The sequence below is a fragment of the Hypomesus nipponensis genome, chromosome 19, assembly GCF_054491055.1.
Source record: "Hypomesus nipponensis isolate SF chromosome 19, ASM5449105v1, whole genome shotgun sequence".
Classification (NCBI taxonomy): domain Eukaryota; kingdom Metazoa; phylum Chordata; class Actinopteri; order Osmeriformes; family Osmeridae; genus Hypomesus; species Hypomesus nipponensis.
The window spans coordinates 17,975,039-17,995,019 of NC_140379.1; the positions used below are offsets into that span (position 1 = coordinate 17,975,039).

At 43.1% G+C, this 19,981-nt stretch overlaps 1 protein-coding gene across 2 annotated transcripts in view; it reads right to left on the reverse strand.

Moving 5' to 3' along the window:
* The window catches only part of tcf12 (transcription factor 12), a 75,242-nt gene extending 55,556 nt beyond the window's left edge, over positions 1–19,686 (reverse strand). The window contains exons 1-4 of one of the 2 annotated variants that reach the window (XM_084681902.1): positions 19,485–19,686; positions 18,604–18,692; positions 18,407–18,470; positions 4,108–4,181 (exon numbers count right to left, since the gene is read on the reverse strand). In XM_084681902.1, coding sequence (XP_084538028.1) covers positions 4,108–4,181; positions 18,407–18,470; positions 18,604–18,675 — 210 coding nt within the window. In that variant the 5' untranslated portion in view covers positions 18,676–18,692; positions 19,485–19,686. Of the gene's footprint in view, positions 1–4,107; positions 4,182–18,397; positions 18,471–18,603; positions 18,693–19,484 lie in introns of both variants that reach the window. The other variant, XM_084681901.1, reaches the window with a different exon arrangement.
* Between the last annotated feature and the right edge of the window lie 295 nt (positions 19,687–19,981).

Here is a 19,981-nt window from a genome sequence, read left to right on the forward strand (position 1 = left end):
ACATACACATTACATGGATCGGAACATGCACGCACCAACAAACACATTCACATACGGATGAAACAATTAGGAGCAATCGCTGCCCTTGGTGAAGATTCGGCAGAGCATCATTCAGACAGGCTTCAGTGTTGCAGGCCTAGTGAGATTCAACCACTCTCGATGAAGATGATGTAAGACTAAAGCACGCTAATGTTATTTGTTAAGCTAATGAGAACTCGAGTCATGTTGTTGCTTAGCAACATTTACACTTACTTACACGTAGCATCGTTTTTACACTTGAAATGGCCTGAGGTGACTGGCATATTCGTTCATTTCACACAAGAACTTCATTGTTTACAAATATCTTAAATGAACTAATCCAAGTGTGTAATAAAGTAGTGACGCTATCTCTATATCATTTTTAAATATATTCCTATACTCTTATACATGGTGTAAATGAATACATAAATAAATAACTAGCAATAATCTAAGATTTTTATTAAAAATATTTATATTCAAGTGTTGTTTGAAAAAGAAAAAAAAAAAATGATGGAACAGCCCCTCCATCCTACCAAGGTACCTGCAGCTTAAAAAATTGCCTTTTTTCTCCCATGGCTGAACAGTGCCCTTTCATGACAGTTATCAGCTTCAGGGGCTTAGGTCTAAATATCGGTCACAGTATGGTCTTTGAAAACTCAGGGTCCCCTGCAATAAAAGATACTCTGTAGCAGTGCTAATCCCAGGCCCTGTGAAAATCCTCCTGCGCTCCAGTCAAATGCGTCCCCCCAAACTACATTAACTCCCAGCAGAGGGACCGAGCTGCACTGGGCTTGAATTTCTATAGAGCTTTTTTCACCAACTCATACCCTCTGCATTCAACATACAGTCAAAAAGTAAATCTTATTATCCATCTTCTTTTTGGAGAGTGGATGGTGATGGAGTCATTTCAAAGGCAGCGGAGTGTTGTGCTGTGTCGAGGAAATCCACTGAGAATCTCTATTGTGTTTCTGCCAGGCCGCACTCTCATTTAATCACGCCATGAAGGGACACACTAATAACACCATGGTTAACACACAGACACACACACACAGACAACACACAGGGACAACAACCTAAGAAAATCTCTATTTTTACCACAATGCAGAGTACGTGAGAGTCCACTGACATTTAACAGAAGAAAACAAAGCACTGTAATGAACAACTTAATCTTGACATCAAAAGTCTTCCGTTTCTCCCCCGGATCTTTCCTCCGCTGGTGGTGAAAGCTGCCACAGAGCAGGAAAAGGCCAGACAGGAGGGGCAGGGAAGGGGGGGACAGGAGAAGAAAGGCCGGGGATAATGGTCAGGGCGGCCTCACCCAGCCTCCACTCTGTGGGCCTGATCCTTTGGGACCATTAGATCATCAATCACAGGAGCCTCGTCATCCCTAACCAGCGTTGGCCCACGTCGATCTCAGACACTAACACATGCTGTCAGGATGACCATGGGGCCCGGTTACCGCCGGCAACAGAACTGTCAGATCACTGCTTAAGCATGCGGGTCACAGCTCACGCCTTGCCCCCGATCTCGCGCGGCGGCATTTAAAAAGTCATCTCGGAGATGGCATGTGGCGTTCCAGGTGAAGGTGTCCCTGCACACGGAGGCTTGGGGACGGCCGATAGGGGCGTGATGGACGTGAGTGGGAGGGTGGCGTGGCCGGGTGGAAGGGGGGGGGGGGGGGGGCCTGGGTCCTGCGGTGGCACTGGGCAGAGCCCCGGCTGTCAGACGGACAGCCTGCAGTCACAGCTGCCCGGGATGCAGAGACTGGCTGAGAGCCAAGGTCAGCATGGCGGGGCTGGGGGGGGGGCGCTCACAGTCCACTAATCACACGCTTCTAGCACAACAGCTCAAAAGCAGCACAGGGAACTCGACTCCCTCCTTCCAACTCAGACTCAGCGGAATGGGCTCTTCCTGGGAAGGAAAGGAAAGTTACCAGCCTCTATTAGGTTAAAACATTTCCCCCCCAAAAAAATCGGAATGGCAGCAAAGTGCTTTACGATTGTGATGGATTTTAAAAGGGTCTGGACTAGACCCCTCTCTCTCTCTCTCTTCCTGCTTGCTGTACTCAGCATCAAAAACACAAGCTCAATGCCTTTCCTTCTCTTCAACATCCAAGATAGCAAAGAAGAACAGAAGATGAAAGCACGCCATGCTTAAGGCAAAATTGGGATGTGGATCAACTGAGGACGTGGATACACTGAATGTCCAGTGAATTCTACTTGATATAGAGCAAGGAGTAAGTACGGTGCACGACAGACAACAGACCATATCCAGACTGTGTGCGTTCAGCACATTGCGGATGTACACAGTAACACAAGGTCCGGAGGTGTGCTGCTTTACAACTGAGCCCTGTGCGGGGGGGCGGGGGGGGGGAGGGAGGGAGGGAGGGAGGGAGGGGGCATTATTCATTGCAAAGCATCACTCAGGCCAGAAACACAAAGAGCCGACCTAGTCTGTTTTGTGTGGACAGACAGAGTGATGAATGGACAGACTTCATGGAGCAGTCAAGAGTTCAAATGTGCCCGGGGATTAAAGAGATTGGCTTCATTCTCTTTGGTTAAAGTCATCCGGATGAACGTTTCACTGGCTGGAAAGACCAGGCACAGGAGGCACTGAGGCTTTCTCTAATATCATTCTGGTCTGCGACCACACTCCCTCTCAGTTCTTACCAGAGAATATCCTGCTAGTGTAGAACCGACAGCTGCCTGTGAAGTAGGCTATGGCAGAATGAATGTGTCTGTCCAAAAGACACATGCATTGCCCTGTCATGTCACTGGGCTCACAAACTGAAAACATGCGTCTTAGTAATTATGAGAGCCCATTTTCAAAATCGGACGCAAGTAAGTAATAAAGTTGATCATACCTACATTAAAGGGGGACAAACAACCCAATCCATAACATCATGGTACATTTGTGTTGTCTTTACCTGTGCATTTTTTTTATACATGTGCAAAATGTCAAACTGTGAGTGTGTGTTTGTGTGTAGGTCTGCATGACGGTGTGTGTTTGTGTGTAGGTCTGCATGACGGTGTGTGTTTGTGTGTAGGTCTGCATGACTGTGTGTGTTCGCAGTACGGAGGCGAGAACAGCTGTCTGTTTACTGATGCCCGTCCCTTGCAATGTCAGAAACAGTGATTTATATGCACCTAGAGCAAAGATATCTCAAGCGTCTCCATCTTATAATTCAAATCAGGCTGCCGATAGAGCCATAGCCTGTAGATGTTCATTCGGGAAGGGCATTGGAAAATAAACAAGGTAATGCGGACTGAGCAGATCTGACATTTAACTGATTTCTGATGGAAAGTGACAGGAGATTGACATTAAATGAAATTCATACAGGGCACCCGGAACAACCAATGTGTGAGAGACAAACAAACAAATAAGAGACACTGAGACATGTTCACGCTATGGAATGCAGGTGGAACAATGCCACAGTATCTTCCACTATTTTCATTATTATTATTATCATGAAATAATTGTATATAGACATTTAGCAATATGTCTGACGTCAATTCAATTGTGATGTAAATGTTTTATTATTAACAATATAAAGGAATATTACATTACACTGGGAACCTTTGAAAATGTGCCACAAAAGGACTCATTTCTAGAGAAACATTCATCTTAAGTAGGTAATCGATAATTTCATTTCATTGAAGTGAACTACATAAAATATAATTTGCACCTCAACCATAATACTGGAACAGATCTAAAAATGGGGCAATATTCTCCAACTCAAGAATTCCACAATGTTGTCATAATATTCGGAGGCACACCACATTAATCAGCCTCCCTTGACAAATACTTAATATTTCAGCTTAGCTCAAATAATCCGAACGCAATGACAAAATATTTAAAACAATCACTTAAGAGGATATTTTGCCATACAATTAGGTCACGCTGGAAAGGGAAATTATGCCAATTACAGGTCCCACAACATGACTGGCGCTTGACACGGGGTAAAGTCACCCTCCCTCCCTCGCTCTATCCCTCCGAGTAAGGAGAATGTAACACGTTGGTGTAATGAGTGCTAAGTGAGGTGCTGTGGAGCAGAAAGGCCAGGCAGCAGAAGGGGGGTGCAGATCTTACCCTGGAGGGCTGGTAGGAGGGGCTGGACTGGCCACCTGAGGCCCAGGAGGCCTGGCCCGGACGCTCGTCCATACCTGTCGGGAGAGGAGATGCACAGCTCTGTCACACTCACACACAGGGATATAGACACGTCTCGAGGGAAATACATCTTAGGAACCAAATACGTTCCTTGTATGGCACTGGACTACACACATAAGGAGCACATTATGTTCACAGGATGTATTTTTCTCTGCTGAGACAGAGAGATGATGTGTTTACAAAAATGCACATTAGCAGCAGGCTCTATTGATCAAACACGGTACTGTACATTGGTAGAGGATTGCTTGGGAACAATGTGCATCTCTTTGTCAGTCAGCGACTGTGCGGCTACTCAAAAAGGGCCGTCCGATGATGTTTCACTTGTTTCATGTGTCATAGCAACATCCTATGGGCTCTCTGGGGCCTGGTTGAACGAGAGTGCATCTTGACTCATGTCTGTCGCTGAGAAAGAGAGAGAGCTGCCACTCTCCTGGAGGAGGCACCGCCACAGAGAGCCAAGCCACAGAGAGCCAAGCCACGGAGAGCAGGCAGGAGAGCAGGCAGGAGAGCAGGCAGGAGAGCAGGCAGGAGAGCAGGCAGGAGACTCATCTATCAGCCATCTCTTCGAAGGCTGAGACTTCCAAGCACAAGGGCAATTTTCACTGCGTCATTTATTTTGGTTTACATAAATCACAGACCAAAAAAATTGCACTCCTTAGCATGTGTGCATGCTCAAATGTGCTGGAGAGCAACTGGAGCCCTGTGATTTGGCATTGATGTATGGCCTGGCCCTATCAAAACAGCTGAGCTCTGAAACTTGATGAAACTCTTTCTTTTTTTTGTCTTTTTTTTTTGTCCATGCTTTCAAAGACAGAACAAGAAAATAGATAAACAAATAAAATCAATGACTTTGACAAAATTGCATGAATTCAACATCTGCTATGTGATGAACAAATATAATATCTGACCTTCTAAATTCAATTTACAGAGCCCGTTCAGTAAAAAAAAAGAGATGATTCTGGGATTGTTCATGATGCTCAAACCAATATTGTTTTGTAGGTAACAGCATTCCACACCCTGGCTCCAGTATAGAGAACATAATTGAAGAGAGGGGAGCCATCAAGATTTTGCAAGTTATTGATTGTCCCTTCTGTAATTTCATCCTGCAACTAGAAAACTGCAATACCATTCATTTGATTCCATTCTCAAATGAAAGATATCGGATTCCAGGGAATTGTATTCAAGAAAAATCAAATATAGCTATCGCATGAGGTAAACAAAACCTTAAACCAGAACACAGACTCTCTGAGGGCTTGTAATCCACTTTTAAGTTGTTGTTTTTTGTTTAGTCTTTTTATGTGAAAACGTTCTTGACAAGTAAACACAAGAATTCAGTTGCCTCCACCGTGACACTTGGCTGCATGGCTGATCATACCCTGCTAAACAGCAACGATCAGAATTTGCATGTGCAGAACAAACAAGGCCTTCAGAAAGAAAGAGCAGAAGTAGACTCTTCCACCAAGCAAAAGGGAGTCTGACAGTACATTACACAATCAGTGTGTGGGCTCGATTTTGGTTTCATGCCAAAGACAATGTGGTGGCCAGCCATTCAGTGCAGCAGGCAACATTCAACTCGGTCCAAGGCAACCGTCATTCACCACCATTCTCCCAGTTCACACAATGGATATAGGTCAATTTCAATCAACAACACATCCCCCCAACACCAAAAAACGCAAAGATGAATCTGAAAGGTTGACATTTTGGAGCCGAGTTGAGGCCCATGACTCTAAAGGCAGTGTCTTTGATACCCAAGCTGCCTCTAGTCTCTCAGCTCTAGTCTCCAGTCTGTACCCTGACTTTCCACCACTGCCCTGGGGCCCAGACTCCTCTCTCTCTCTCTCTCATCTCACATGGCACAAGTCTGATTTCACCAGTCACTGTGTCACTGTACTGTGACACACACCGGCATGCCAACAAAGGAAGAAATACATAACAGATTGATGATGCTACAATTGCTACAAGATACAAGCTCTGCAACTGTACACTTAACTGATGGCTGAAATGAGAAGACAGCCATACTTTTCATTTTGGAACTTACATCTTTGTAATATGGCCTGGTCAACAGTTGGGATGAGAAATGTTATGTTTAGATTTCGTTTCATGTAAAAGATCAAGCTACCCAAGTTACCCAAAGACAAAAACCCATATTTATGCAAAGATGAAAAGTCAGGTTCAATCAACAGTTACTTTTCACAGTTTAGACAATGACTTCACAGGCAAGGTCTCCTCGGAGACATAGTTACAAGTCGGTGCTATATTCTTACTGTGGAATCCATCGCCAAAGTCCCTGCTACAAATATTAAAACAAACATCTAAGACATACTGTCAGCCAGCGGTCTAACAAGACGATAGAAATAGAAATCGGGGTGCGTTCAGGACTGGCAAGAGGAGGCCCAGCTGAACAGACTGAGAGGAAGGAGCCTCCTCCATGTGGTTTACAGTGTTATGAGTCAGCTGCTCTATTTAACCATCCACAGAGGGCCAATGTCATGACACACCTCCGGCAGAGGTCACACACCAACAGTTAAGCACATAAAAGACTCCGGCTAGGCTTGATTTAAAACCATTCTCATCCAGGCCGATCTGCACCCAAACACGGCACGCATTCACCTGCCATTCATCGGGGTGATGCCACGCGTGTTGTGTTTCGGTGTGCGGCAGGTTTACGGAGTGCGGTGGCCGTGTCGTGCCGCTGTGCTGTGAACAGAAGGGCTTCAGAGGTACGGCACGCAGAGCCGTCACTCACGTCAGTGGCAGCTCTGCTCGGCGCTGTAACAAACTCCACCATATCTCTCCACTCCTCACCCTTACAGCACTCTGGTCACACCAGGCACAGTGGAACACTGGGCTGCCTTGACAGCACCGTCATCTACACTGAGTGTGTGCGTGTGTGTGTGTGTGTGTGTGTGTGGGAGGGGGTGGTAAAGACCTTCATCTAAGCATTTCAGACACCCTCTTCTCAATTAGAGAAAGGAACAGGAAATAGACAAAGACATTATGCAGATACAAATGCTTCAGCCCGACTAGCTGAGTTCGGCTCCTTCCCCACTACACAGAGATATGCCAGAGAGTGTTCATTTACATGCAGTGTCTGTGAGAACAGGATTTAAATATGGATTTGACTTGGCAAGGGTACCACTTTGTGTGCAAATCTTTGTCTTTCCTGTGTCTAAGTCTAGCAGCCGTTGGAAACAGCCTTCCTTCACTCTCCCAGGACATCAGAAAACTCTCTCACTGATTCAAATAATATATCACAAAGTCATTCTCTGTACAACTTAAATGTATAAACGAGTTAATAACGGAAACCAACTTGACAGATCTCTGCACCACTTTGCCCAAAGCCTGGTATAACTCTAGACACAGACAACATCTGATGCAGCTAGGCATGAAGAACAGATGCACGACTTGTAGGTCAGCTGTTTGAATGCATTAAATATGCCGACAAATTAATTGTGCATCTCCGCTGCAATAACAATTACATATCCTTCCAAGAAACAGGGGATAAAAACATGTTATGGTGTTCCTAGATTGCATTTCTTCAAGAGGACAAAAATAGATTACATGGATGTATATTATAAGGGACATCGTGCTGATCAAACAGTTCTCGCCAATCGAACTAGATGCATTCAAACCATGTATCTGCAGTCTCAAAGAAATGAATGCCAGCTGTATTTATGCTCCATGGGAGATGGGACTTGGGAACACTTTTAAATTACATCATATTCTTATTGATTTACGCCATAAACGGCCACCTCCATGTTAAACTTTCTACATGAAAATAATTTACAGGTGAATCAAATAAATTCCAACATGAGTTTATTCACAGAATGAAAAGAGAAAATGCATACAGATAAAAAATAAAATGAAAACAGTCGAGTATAGCTGCTTATGGCAAGAGACCATGTCAACCTGGCAATGTGTTAATTGTCTGTGCACAAGAAAACCATGATTGGCAGCTATGGTAGACAGAAGTGGATGAGTGTGATCTCTAGTGTTGATCTGAGGAGCTGGGTGGGGACTGGAGGGCTGCTGTGAGACCTCTGCTGCTCTGCTTCATGAGAGAGCAGGGGAGGCTCTGTATGGACAAACACTGCTCAGAACCCTGCCAACTGACTGTCAGGAACAAACATGTCACATCCTCATTCTCCAATCAAACGCATGGGAACACAACCTTGAATGGTGGGCAAATATTTCTCTTGGCAAAGTCTGATCTCCTCTGGAGTTTAATTGTTGAGCAGGTGTCGGCCTCCCCCTCAGACACACAGTCAAAAGGGCACCACATCGATTGTTCAATGTGACGAGTTCCCCCCTGTTTTCTGGCAAACCCCAACTGAAAAAAGAAACGCATTTGTTACTTCACACACGCCTGGGACCAGCCACCGGCTAAAAAACAACAAGCACACCAGACGTGACATCACAAAGCACCATTCGTCAGAACGTGCTATTTTTTTTGTTCCGCTGCTGGAAATTGCTAAGAAAACAAACATTCAGAGCAAATCGGCTGCGATCAATACGGACCTACGGGGAAGCGACCTCATAAATGACGGACTATGGTTACCTCAGCCGGGCCATTACCGGCTCTTTTGCAGTCCAGCCTCGCCTCACCCGAGGCCCCAAATCTGCTCCAAATACAGGCAAAGAAACATCATCATTACCGCAAATGGAGCCCAAACAAACTACAAACTACATACTTCACTATTATCTGTTGCTGGGACTAATGAGGAAATACAAAGTTTGCATCATTTAAAATTGTGATTGACAAATTGTGGAAAGCTACATACATGGATTAGAAAAGACAATTGTTGTTTGATTAGTTGGGAAATCAAGCAGGAGCCTGCAGTGTCAGTAACTACACAGTGGAAGTCATCAGAGACAATATTACAAACAGAGCTAATCAGTTAATATTGCTCACCATCCTAATCATTAAAAAAAGAGTTCTGCTACCAACTCGGCTACCAACAAAAGCGTTCGCGGGGCGACTGCTGAGGGAACGTCTCATCCACCTGTAGTGATGAGTGGCTTGTCAAAGCTGCAGCACTGTCTTCATTAGACAGCCTCGCCCCCTCCCTCCCTCTCTCTGCTGCTCTCTTTTGCTCCCAGTCTGCCTCTCTCTCTCTCTCTCTCTCTCTCTCTCTCTCTCTCTCTCAGATCCAGTCATCCACAAAGCGCTGTCACAGAGCAAGGCCTGGAGAGAGGCAAATGACAAGGCTGCTCCCCCTTTGGGATACCCTCCAAGTCTGAGCAAACAGTCGGCAGCAGGCGGGCAGATTCATAAGACGCGCTGTGGAGCGGGATAGATATGCATCTGAACGTGTCACGCGTGGCGTCTAACAAGAGCGCCTGCGACCAGCCCGTCGACGGAGCCCAGCTTGAGACCATTTGACTGTATGCAGAGGAGGGAGCTATTTTAGGTTGTTCACTTCCAATCTAACAGCTAGCCTACTCTCTCGCGCTAACACAGGAGCCGTTGGCTGAGAGGACCAGCCCTCGCTGGGGGAGCGTGTGTGGGGAGAAGACTTAACTGTTACCAGGAGGAAGACTAACATACCCTGAAATAAACCAAACTAATAGCGGAAAAGCATTAGAATGGATGTTTATGTTTATGCTAACCTGATTTATCTTAGGTGAGATCACCACTACATTCAACGTCATTAATTAGGCGATAAATTTTAATATGTTAAAAAAAAACAATAACACTGACATGGCAGGTATAACATATATACCTATTATTTTACAGTATCATTTGTTACAAAATATTCTATTTAGCACACTTTTGTGTTTTTGGTACACCACATGTCCCCCTCCAACTTCTGTCAGTGATAGATGCAAGGAAGGACAACACACGCCCTGTCAGCAAGGGTTCATGTTTGGTTTCCTATCTCTCTCTCTCTCTCTGGCTCACTTTGGAGGGCCTTGATGGGTCCTGGCAGTGCAGTTCTGCTGCATTTGTCTGGGTATGCCCAGTTCAGACGCATTAATCCAAACTCTCATTCCCTGCAATTTCCACACTTCCTTCCTGTGCAGCGCCCCTCGCCATATGTTCACAATCGCTTACGAAGGAAAGGTGCTTCTTCCTCCAACCTTGAGCTCCATCACAGGAACTGGAGCGCACAGGCTAAAGAGATGAGGAATTTATCTCCGCCAACATAAATTGCCAGGGAGCAGCAGTTCGGCGGAATAAATTATTTTCTTATTTAACGTAATTCATTTTTATTTATTTTTTGCAATGTTTGTGCATCTCCAAAACATTTTCCAATACCAGATGCAATAATATTTCATTAAAATGTCAAAGGCCCTAAACAGGTCGAGAAATACGTTTATGAGAACACAGAGGATGGATAAATAAGGTAAGTGCTATCCCTGCACAGGCTCACCACTTCAAGAGCAGCTACATCAAAACAGTTTCCACTCATAATTGCAGGCTCGGTGTTGAACCTGTAAAAGCTCTTCAATCGCGAACCACTCAGCGGAGAGGTTAACTGGGAAAGGTTCTGGTTGGGGCCACAGACAAGCATATGTGCTGTTAAACTCCCTATCTGTTGATGCACTACGCTTACATCTTATTGAGGGGGGAAAACACACATGAAGCACAAGAGGATTAGCCTAACAAAACCCACAGGCGGGTTCTTGCAATCAGTACAGTGTTTATTACATCAGGGGGATTTATTTGTATTGAGCTGCTCATTAGTAGGTTTAATCAGAGCTATGTCTTATGACTATTCTAACAGCACTATCAGACCAATCATCAGAGAGCTGAGAGCTATCACAGACACACCACAAACAGGTTACACACTTCAATCTCTACAGAGATGAAAGCAAATGTAAAACATCATGATAGTTGTAGTTTTCCGCCCTATATGGCCGCTGATCCACAGCCTTCCTCAACTCCAGCGCTCCTGGTCATAAAGAGCTGATTATGGCACAGAGAGGCTGAGAGGGTCTCACTGCTGTGCCTGGGACTGCAGTGATCTAACACAGTCATCCAGCCAGGCCTCCCTCCTCCTCCTCTTTGCCCTGACCAAGCCTGCCTCCCCTGGGCAGCAGCATGCAGGTCCCAAAGGACAGGGATTCTCTGATCACTGGCTCTTCTAGGAGATCATGGGGATCAGAGAGCAGGCTGTGACGGTCATGATGGGTGTGGGGAGAAGTGTTACTGTCTGACAAAAAAGGGAGTCAGGTGGCTGAGCGGTTAGGGAATCGGGCTAGTAATCTGAAGGTTGCTGGTTCGATTCCCAGCTGTGCAAAAATGACGTTGTGTCCTTGGGCAAGGCACCCTACTTGCCTCGGGGGAATGTCCCTGTATTTACTGTAAGTCGCTCTGGGTAAGAGCGTCTGCTCAATGACTAAATATGACATCAGCCTTTATGGTGTGCTGATCCTGATGATGGGGTGAAGTGACTGACATTCAATCAGAGCTCCTGACCGGTGGATCTCTCCTGTCCAGTCTGTCCGTCAGTGAGGGAGGGGACGGGGGAGGGTCTAAAAACGAGGCCAAGACAAGATTCTCATTTGATTATTTCACTTCACCCTTTCTTACGATAGGCCATTCTGACAAGTAACCTAATGGCATAGGAATGTTGTGTGCTGAATGATAATCCATTTCAGTTCCATTTTTCGTGGCTTATGGATAAACAATTCAGGAACTGTCTATGTAGAGGTTTAGGAAAACTACAAATCACAGTTTGTAAAGTAGCAGTCAGTGAGTAAGGGCCATTCCAGAATCCAAGTTGCCCTGGCCTTGGTGATAATGTGTTTACACACGCAACTTTTGTTCCTCATAACAAAAATATTACTAGAGGCTCCGAAAATGTACATTTGTTCTCTCACCAAAAGATATAGCTCTGATAAAAGACAAGTAAGGTATTCCAGTGTTCCATTATTCCAATCCGGGCAATGGGATCAAACTAAATGGGATCAACTAAGTTGGGACTTGAAGTGAGGTCAGAAAACGATATGGTACCACCATACCTAGTAGACCTGGTGGCCATTGCTCCAATTCCCCACATAGCCATGGGTAAAGGAACCATGAGAAAAAAGGAAAGGGATGGGTGATTCAAAGTTGGGCCATATTGCAGATCTTAACACAAACAATGAAACTAAAACAATTTCCAACCCAAATGTCACTACATGATTTATCGTTCATACTTCCAAAATACTAATACACATTTGCATAAATATAAGAAATGATAAGTCTTTGTCTCCTGCAATTTGTTTTTCCTTAAAAAATCGTTTTTAAAATTGTATCTAGAAAATATTATAGCTATCTGTTCTGGCTGCACCCTTTCCCTCTTTCAGTGATGCAACAAAGCCCCCCCGAATATCTGTCCCTTCATTACAATAATTACCATGGTAACAAACAAAAATGAGGTTGCATGAATTCAAAGTTGAGAGCTTTACAGAAGGTTTAGCTGGAGTCCATCGTCTTTTAATGTATTACTCTAAATCCTTCAAAAGACAAATTAAAACCAGGAACAAATCAGTGGTACGCATTAATCCTCTAGTCTTTTAAAAGAGAAGAGATTCAACTTCAATTTGATTGGTATTTTGCACAGCACGGGAAAAAATCATTTCAGGACTTAGGCCTAAAAATAACATAGTATGTTATGTGCAAACGCAGTTGCAACTAAAGCTATACATAGGGGAGGCTGTCCGAGTCCCTGCTGGGGATTAGGCCCACACAACAATGACTTCTACTCATCAGCATTTTCTGTATCTGAAATGGAAATCCTGATAAATGTATCAAGCCTCAGGTCATGCTCAGCCCAACACCACGTTATGCTGCCAAACTAACCACAACACCTGCAAGGGTTGGTGTGTGTGTGTGTGTGGGGAGGGGGAGGGGGAGGGGGAGAGAGAGAGAGAGAGAGAGAGAGAGAGAGAGAGAGAGAGAGAGAGAGAGAGAGAGAGAGAGAGAGAGACAGACAGACTGACAGGGAGTGGGGGAAATAGGTGGGGGGAGAGAAACAGAAAGAGAGAACGAGAGACTGAAAAAGAGAAGGCGAGAGAGACAGAGAGAGACAGAGAGAGACAGAGAGAAAGTCGATGAAAGAAAGCAGAGAACAAGCCTGATGGAAGTAGTGATAGAGACAAAGATAACCCACTGAGCAAACACTTGTGATCTTACAACACAAAAACAACACACAACTGATATAAATCTATTTCATATGGTGGATATCTAATAGATAAGATATTTGTTGGTGGTAAACCTCATTCTAATCTTGCTTTCCAACACCCATCCTCTCAGTACATGCATATACTGACCAGTCAGACCCTCTCCTTACTAACCTGCCCATCTTTATATACTAACAGAACTAGACATACAAACAGACAGTGGGGGGAGAGGTGTCCACAGACGACCTGTGATCACTGTACTCTGGACGGCAGTACTCGAGGCCGAGCAGCGCTCCCACACAGCCAGAACGACACAAACAAGACCTCTCCTGGCACGCCATGTGTCATTACAGGTGCAGCGTTAAGGCCACCCTAGGAAAATAGTACTGTCTTTGCAAAAACAGATTTTCTTATGTAATCATCAAAGGTATAATATGCATTTCCCCTTCGATAGCAGCCGCTTCCTCATAGAAAGCCCAGATCTTCTAGGCTGTCCCATCTCTGTCTCCTCCTGAGATTGAGAGTGTGTACTGTTGAACCGGCCCTGAAGGCCCCGTCCGCTGAGCGCCCTCCCCTGGGTACCCCTCCCTGACTGGAGCAGCATCCTGGGCTTGCTGACTCCCACAGCGGGCGTCAGGACGTCAGAAAGCCAGGTCATTACTCATTCCCTCCCGCGAGCCTCCACTCTGCTACTCCCGATCGAAGCCCCTGCGAGTAGGCCCATCGTTGACAACATAGGCCAGGCCTGGCTGCACGCAACTGCCACGGGCACTTGGATGACCCCTTATCCTCCCCCACCCCCGTCCCTGACCCCCCCACCTCAGAAACATCCTCAGAGGGTATGGCCAGCAATTAGCGGTCAGGACGGAGGTAGCTAAAGCCGGCCAGCTCTTCCCTTGGGTGAGTCTGGTGAACGTGTGTTCAGCAGACTGCTGCTCTATGCGTTGACCACCAGTGCAACTGCATACATGTTCTACAACTACCCTTACATGTTCCATAACACTGAGAATATGCTCCAAGGTGACTGCCTAAGGAGCAGAATATGAGCAAAATACTAATAGTTATGATAACAGCAGGTGCCTTTTCCCTTTATAAATCTCATAACCTCGGTTAAAAACTGCACATGTGAAAGAAATACGCTTCTGAACTGAGACATTTCCAGGCACAAAACTCCACCAGACTGACTGCACAGATGGGCAGGTTTAGAACATCAAACGTCACTGTGAAGGTTTACTGAGCAACACAGTTAACTGCACATCAAAATGCAGAAAAAGAAGCATCTCCCTCAAATCATGACTTCTAAAAATGGCCAGAATTTACATCTAGGCATTGATGTACAGAGTGATTTTTCAATCAAAAATAATGATATCCTATGTGAAGCCTGATAGTAATCTGTCTTATTTGCTGTGACAGGAGACATTATTTTGATGCTCTAACCTCTTGGCAGACAAAAAAGATGCAAAAGCCATGCCAAGTAACCTGCCTTCAAAGGACTTCCATTGCTATGGCAACAGCACGATCCTCCGTAACCAAGTCAGGAGGTGACCTGTGATACATAAATGAGAGATGTCCAAATTCTCTCAGAATCCTCCCTCCAGTGGCGGGCCAGCCTGCCAGAGGAGGGTTCCCATCTGAAGGCATCACAAGCGCAGTGTGTCCAGTGGTTCACAGAGCAGGCTGCAGGTTATCTAAAAATAAACAGACGCCTCAGGCAGAAAAGGATTCCTTCAGCATCACACTCTGAGGCTTCAAACATGAAATGAGGTACATTAAGCAAAGGCCTGCAATAAATACGATAAGATCAAATTTGTAAATTATATGGAGATGATTTTTAATTCGATGTCGTTTTGAATTAAAATCAAATTTCAGATTTTTGAATCTGAAATCAAACATTCTGTAAAGTGAGTGTACGTCTGGAATAATTTGTGTGTTGTTATTAATAAATCAATAACAGGTGTGCATCTGAAACAGATGGAATTCCCACACCCAACACCAAAAATCTACACGCCAGAACAAAAACACTCTTACTATAGCAATGAGAACTGAAATCAAGCTAAATGGGGAAACAGGCTATGGAATAAGTGATTCACGTTCCAATTCAAGTTATTTTTCAATAGAATGACACAAAAGCTACTTTCTGTTACAAATATTGAATCTCTTTGAACTAATCCTTTTTTTTTAAGACATGCTTAAATGGAGGGGCGACTTAGCAGTTGCTTTAAACAAAAAAAACGGAAGAAAAAAAAACAATCCTTTGAAAATGCTTTGAAGATAAGCTGCATTCAAGATGAGTTTTGTCACCTTTAATATCTTTGCACGTTGTGCAATGTGGAGCAGGGGTAGTTTTGTACGTGAAATAATCTTGAAAAAACAAGAGCACAGTACTTTAACTGAACAAAGCAATCCTTGCTAAATAATCACGAATGAAACTTTCATATTCCACTACAGCTTATTAAAAATGAATAAGATATAACACCTTTCTCTCTAATCCATTGGAAATAACAGCTAAAGAATGTGCTTAAAAGTAGATACACAGAGAGTTTGTTAGGGTGTTATTGAAATTGACGAGTCTATAGCACCAAAGGGAAAATTTCTGTCTAGTTCAGAATCAACTCCTTGTATCCACCCCTAGCATTGTGAATGCCAATTCATGACATAACAGAACCTGACATATGTAAATAATACGGTGGAAACTAGCTTGTGGGTGAGGTGGAAATTGTACAATGAAAATGATCTTAAACATTGAGTACAATATCTTAAACATTCTGTCAGCCTAAAAGAGGAGAAAGGTACTCCATTCAAACATAACTGAATAGTTCCAAAATAACTAAATTCTTTGACTGTGGGCCTAATTTGCAAAGGCTAGAAAATACCAACTTCCTTGGATTTTTTAAATGGCTCAAGACATACTGTGTATACCATAATCAATCAAGGATCCAAACTTCATTAAAAAGATTACAATTTTGTATGAACTATGAACAAAATATGATATAATCTTCATCTTAGAGCAGAAAGTAATAGAAGAACATCATTATACAAAAATAACATCATTGTTGGTGCACAACTATTAACCAGACTAAAGTAAGTGGGACAGAGAGGGCAAACCATGATCTGACAACTCCTGATATAGCTCTCCAAATATAAAAGTGCAATGGTGGGCTCTGAGGGTAGTTGTGTACCTGAGAAGAAGAGCCAGAGGTCTTTATGTGAGCTAGAAAAGCACTAGTGTCTTCACATTAGTGTTGTATGCTGTGGTTAAATGCATGTCAAGAAACACATAAAAAATATGTTTTGTGAAGTGTGGTATAAAACAGGTTGAGTTGGCATTTAACATAATCCTGCAGGACATCATAAACAAAAGCACCCCGTTCATGTCTTCTGGTTAATGACATAGGAGAGGACATGACTAAATTACTACTTTTCATTTCTCATTTGCAAAATACATCAGAAACAGACAGTGAAAACACTGTCTCATAAACATCTCAATTTCTTTTCTATTCCAAAGAGAAAGCCCCATGATGATGCTGGTCTATTCTGGAAGCTACAGAGTGCATGCTCAACACATCAGGCTTAAATGTGGATAGTCACATGATGTCCATGAATTCCATGCTATATTAAATTATAAAGCCTTCAGCAAAGGTTACTCAGTGCAAATCCCTTCTCTAATTTAACAAATTCCTGAAATAAGCTTTTTAGAATGTTTTTGATTTAAGTTTTAGAATGACTATTGCTGGTAAGAGTGCTGGTGGGATTCATATCTGGATGGGGAGATAATTTGGTCATGGGTTATGATCTAGTATTTCAGTTACATACAACCCTACATTTGACACAATATGATATGAATACATTGTGCTTTTGTGATGAAAACCCCATTTGACGCATTGCCTCTTGTCAAAATGATATTGGCCGGGTTTCCCAGATTCGTTAAGAAGCTCTTAACGCTAAGAGCTTCTTAAGAGCATTCTAAGAGCGTTCTTAGAATGCTCTTAAGAAGCTCTTAGCGTTAAGAGCTTCTTAACGAATCTGGGAAACCCGGCCATTGTCTGTATAGCTTTATCATATGAACATTATAAAGCATTAATACTTCTGCATAGCTCCTAATACATGCTTAAGAAATGTCCAATAAACCACCATGAATGTCACACAGATTATTTCAATGACTTGGTTAGCATCATATTCACTAAGATTATAAGCATTACACATCAATGGAGAGTCTGACATCATGTTTCCTTTTTGAGTTGCAAAGCCCTCTAACACATCCGTAACCATCTAAAGTTTTTTCACAAATATCTATTTTTATTTAATTGTCTTGATGCTTTGATTTAGCTAAAAGTGTGTCCTTAATGGTCCTGATAACTGACAAGTAATGCTTTGTTGCTTTACATAAAACATTGAAGAGTATTGAAGAGACATAATACTTGATTGTTGTCTTTTTCTCGAAACACATCAGACAATAGATGTTCTCTGAATAAATGTCCTGGGGCATTTCAGCTGAGCAAGGATCCACAGGAAAGCAGGAAACATTGGCATTACTTATCAACACATACCCACCATGCCTAAACAACCCTCCCTCGCCTTACTGAATACTGGGTTTACAGGAAAAATTACTGTCAAATGGAAACAGTGCTACGTGTGTGGCCAACAAGGTATCGAAACTAAATCACCCTAACCCAAATATCTATTATTACACCAAGAGTACAACATTGTGGTGTGAGGGCTAAAGTTCTGCTTCACACGGCAGTTATGAAATACAAGCAATTAGCAGTTGGGTTGATAAAACTATTTGAAATGTCTCAAATTAACCATTCTTTATTCCACCATACTAACAATAGTCATTCTATCAATCCAGGAGGAGGTATCATGTTTCAGGCACCAGATGTGCACTACTCACAGGCATTACTTTGAGGCGGGAAATTGATCACGTTACACTTGTTTGAAAATCACCTTTTTCTTGGCTTTTTCTAAGAAAGGAACCTCTCTTTACCAAACATAATTCTGGGTAAACATGATGCATTTTACTACCAACATCCAACACTACTTGAAGATGACAGAAACAAATATGAAGTCATGATTTAAGTAAGTTTATGGTTTGAAATCCTACCTGACGTACTGAATTGGCTGCTTCCGAGGGTGGTTGGCCTGTTTTTCCCACTGTTTACAGGTGGCGAAAACATCTATAAAACAGGAAAAATGTAGATACTGATCAATACTGCATACTATTTCAGGAACATTTCTAATTAAATATGTCTTACTGGAGGTGCAATAGTACACATACAAACTAGTATGTGGTATAGACAACAATCATACCGCACTAAAATCCAGTAAGTCACTCAATTCCTTGTCTGTCCCGATAGCGGCAATCCGCTGCTGAGGATTCATCCTTGCGATCTTTAAACCTAAAAAGAAAAAACACTTTGCAGAGCTTTGGATAGGACATAGGCTACGAGTTCTGTATTTTGAACTAAAATAGATAACCTGGAACGTCAGAATTGTCCTGTGAAATATTTTCAATTACGGTCTAGACTTAGACGCCTATGTCAAAACAGTGACACATGACATTGCAGTTCACCTAAATCACCCAAGCAAAGGTGCAGCAACAAGCACTAGATTGGCCTAATTACAGTGAAACGTTATAAGCCTGATTGTCTGTCTTCCATCCTTGAGATGATGTGCCAATAAATAGTTCCTTCTTAAATGAACACGAATAAGAGGCACCAACCCAACGTTGATTTGAGTGTGTAGAGATGACACCTAATTACAGGCAGAATACTGAGAAAACCTGGCAGTTTATCAGATCTGCAACATCGTTTTTAACTGACTACCGGATATCTTAAACAAAACAACTTCCACTCTTCTGTAAGAGAATCTGTAACAAATTAACTTATTTATCTTGTATACCAAAGACTAGGCTAATGCTAGGAGCATGCTTTGCTTTATGGGTGCGCGGACTGATGGAGCCATATGCACATGGTTACTGTAGAGAAAGTCTACAGATCTAAATCAATTGGTAAATTATAATTTGTTGTTATATTTAAAACACATCATTAGGCTATACTTTGAGATAAATGTCTTTCCCAGTTTTTGGCGTAAGATGTCAATCATTCACTCATACACTCTCCAGTCTGTCTTAAATCCAACTTCTTTCACCCAGTCCGAAACCTTCTGGCAAACTCACTTATAAATATTACCTTTTTCCGTTTGAAATTCCAACTAGGGCGATCGGGTGTGGCAGTAGTAGCCTCGTTTGCTTTCGAATGCGTCTCAAAGTCAGTGAAATTGTGGTTTGCGCTATATTAGTTCGCAAATATCCTCTATATGTCACTTGCGAGTTTCCCTTAGGCAGACATTTTTGCTTCGCTAAAGCCTCAGCACAACGATGACATTCGGGGTTGTATCCTTCCGCTGAAAACAGTGACACGGTGTCCCCTGCAAACACACCACCACGCGGAGTGGTCGCAGACTTGGAATGACATTCCATTTAAGGATACTTCAAAGGAACATGCATAAGTCTGTCGTGCCGTGACATTGTGAAGTAAACTATTTCTAACTTGAATCTGTGCCCCTTTGATTTAATCACATGTATTTAAATTCAATTAGCTAATTCAGACTTAGTCATGGATATTGGGGGAAATCGTGTTTTACATTAGTAAATTAGTGTAGAACACAATACAAAACAACAGACTAT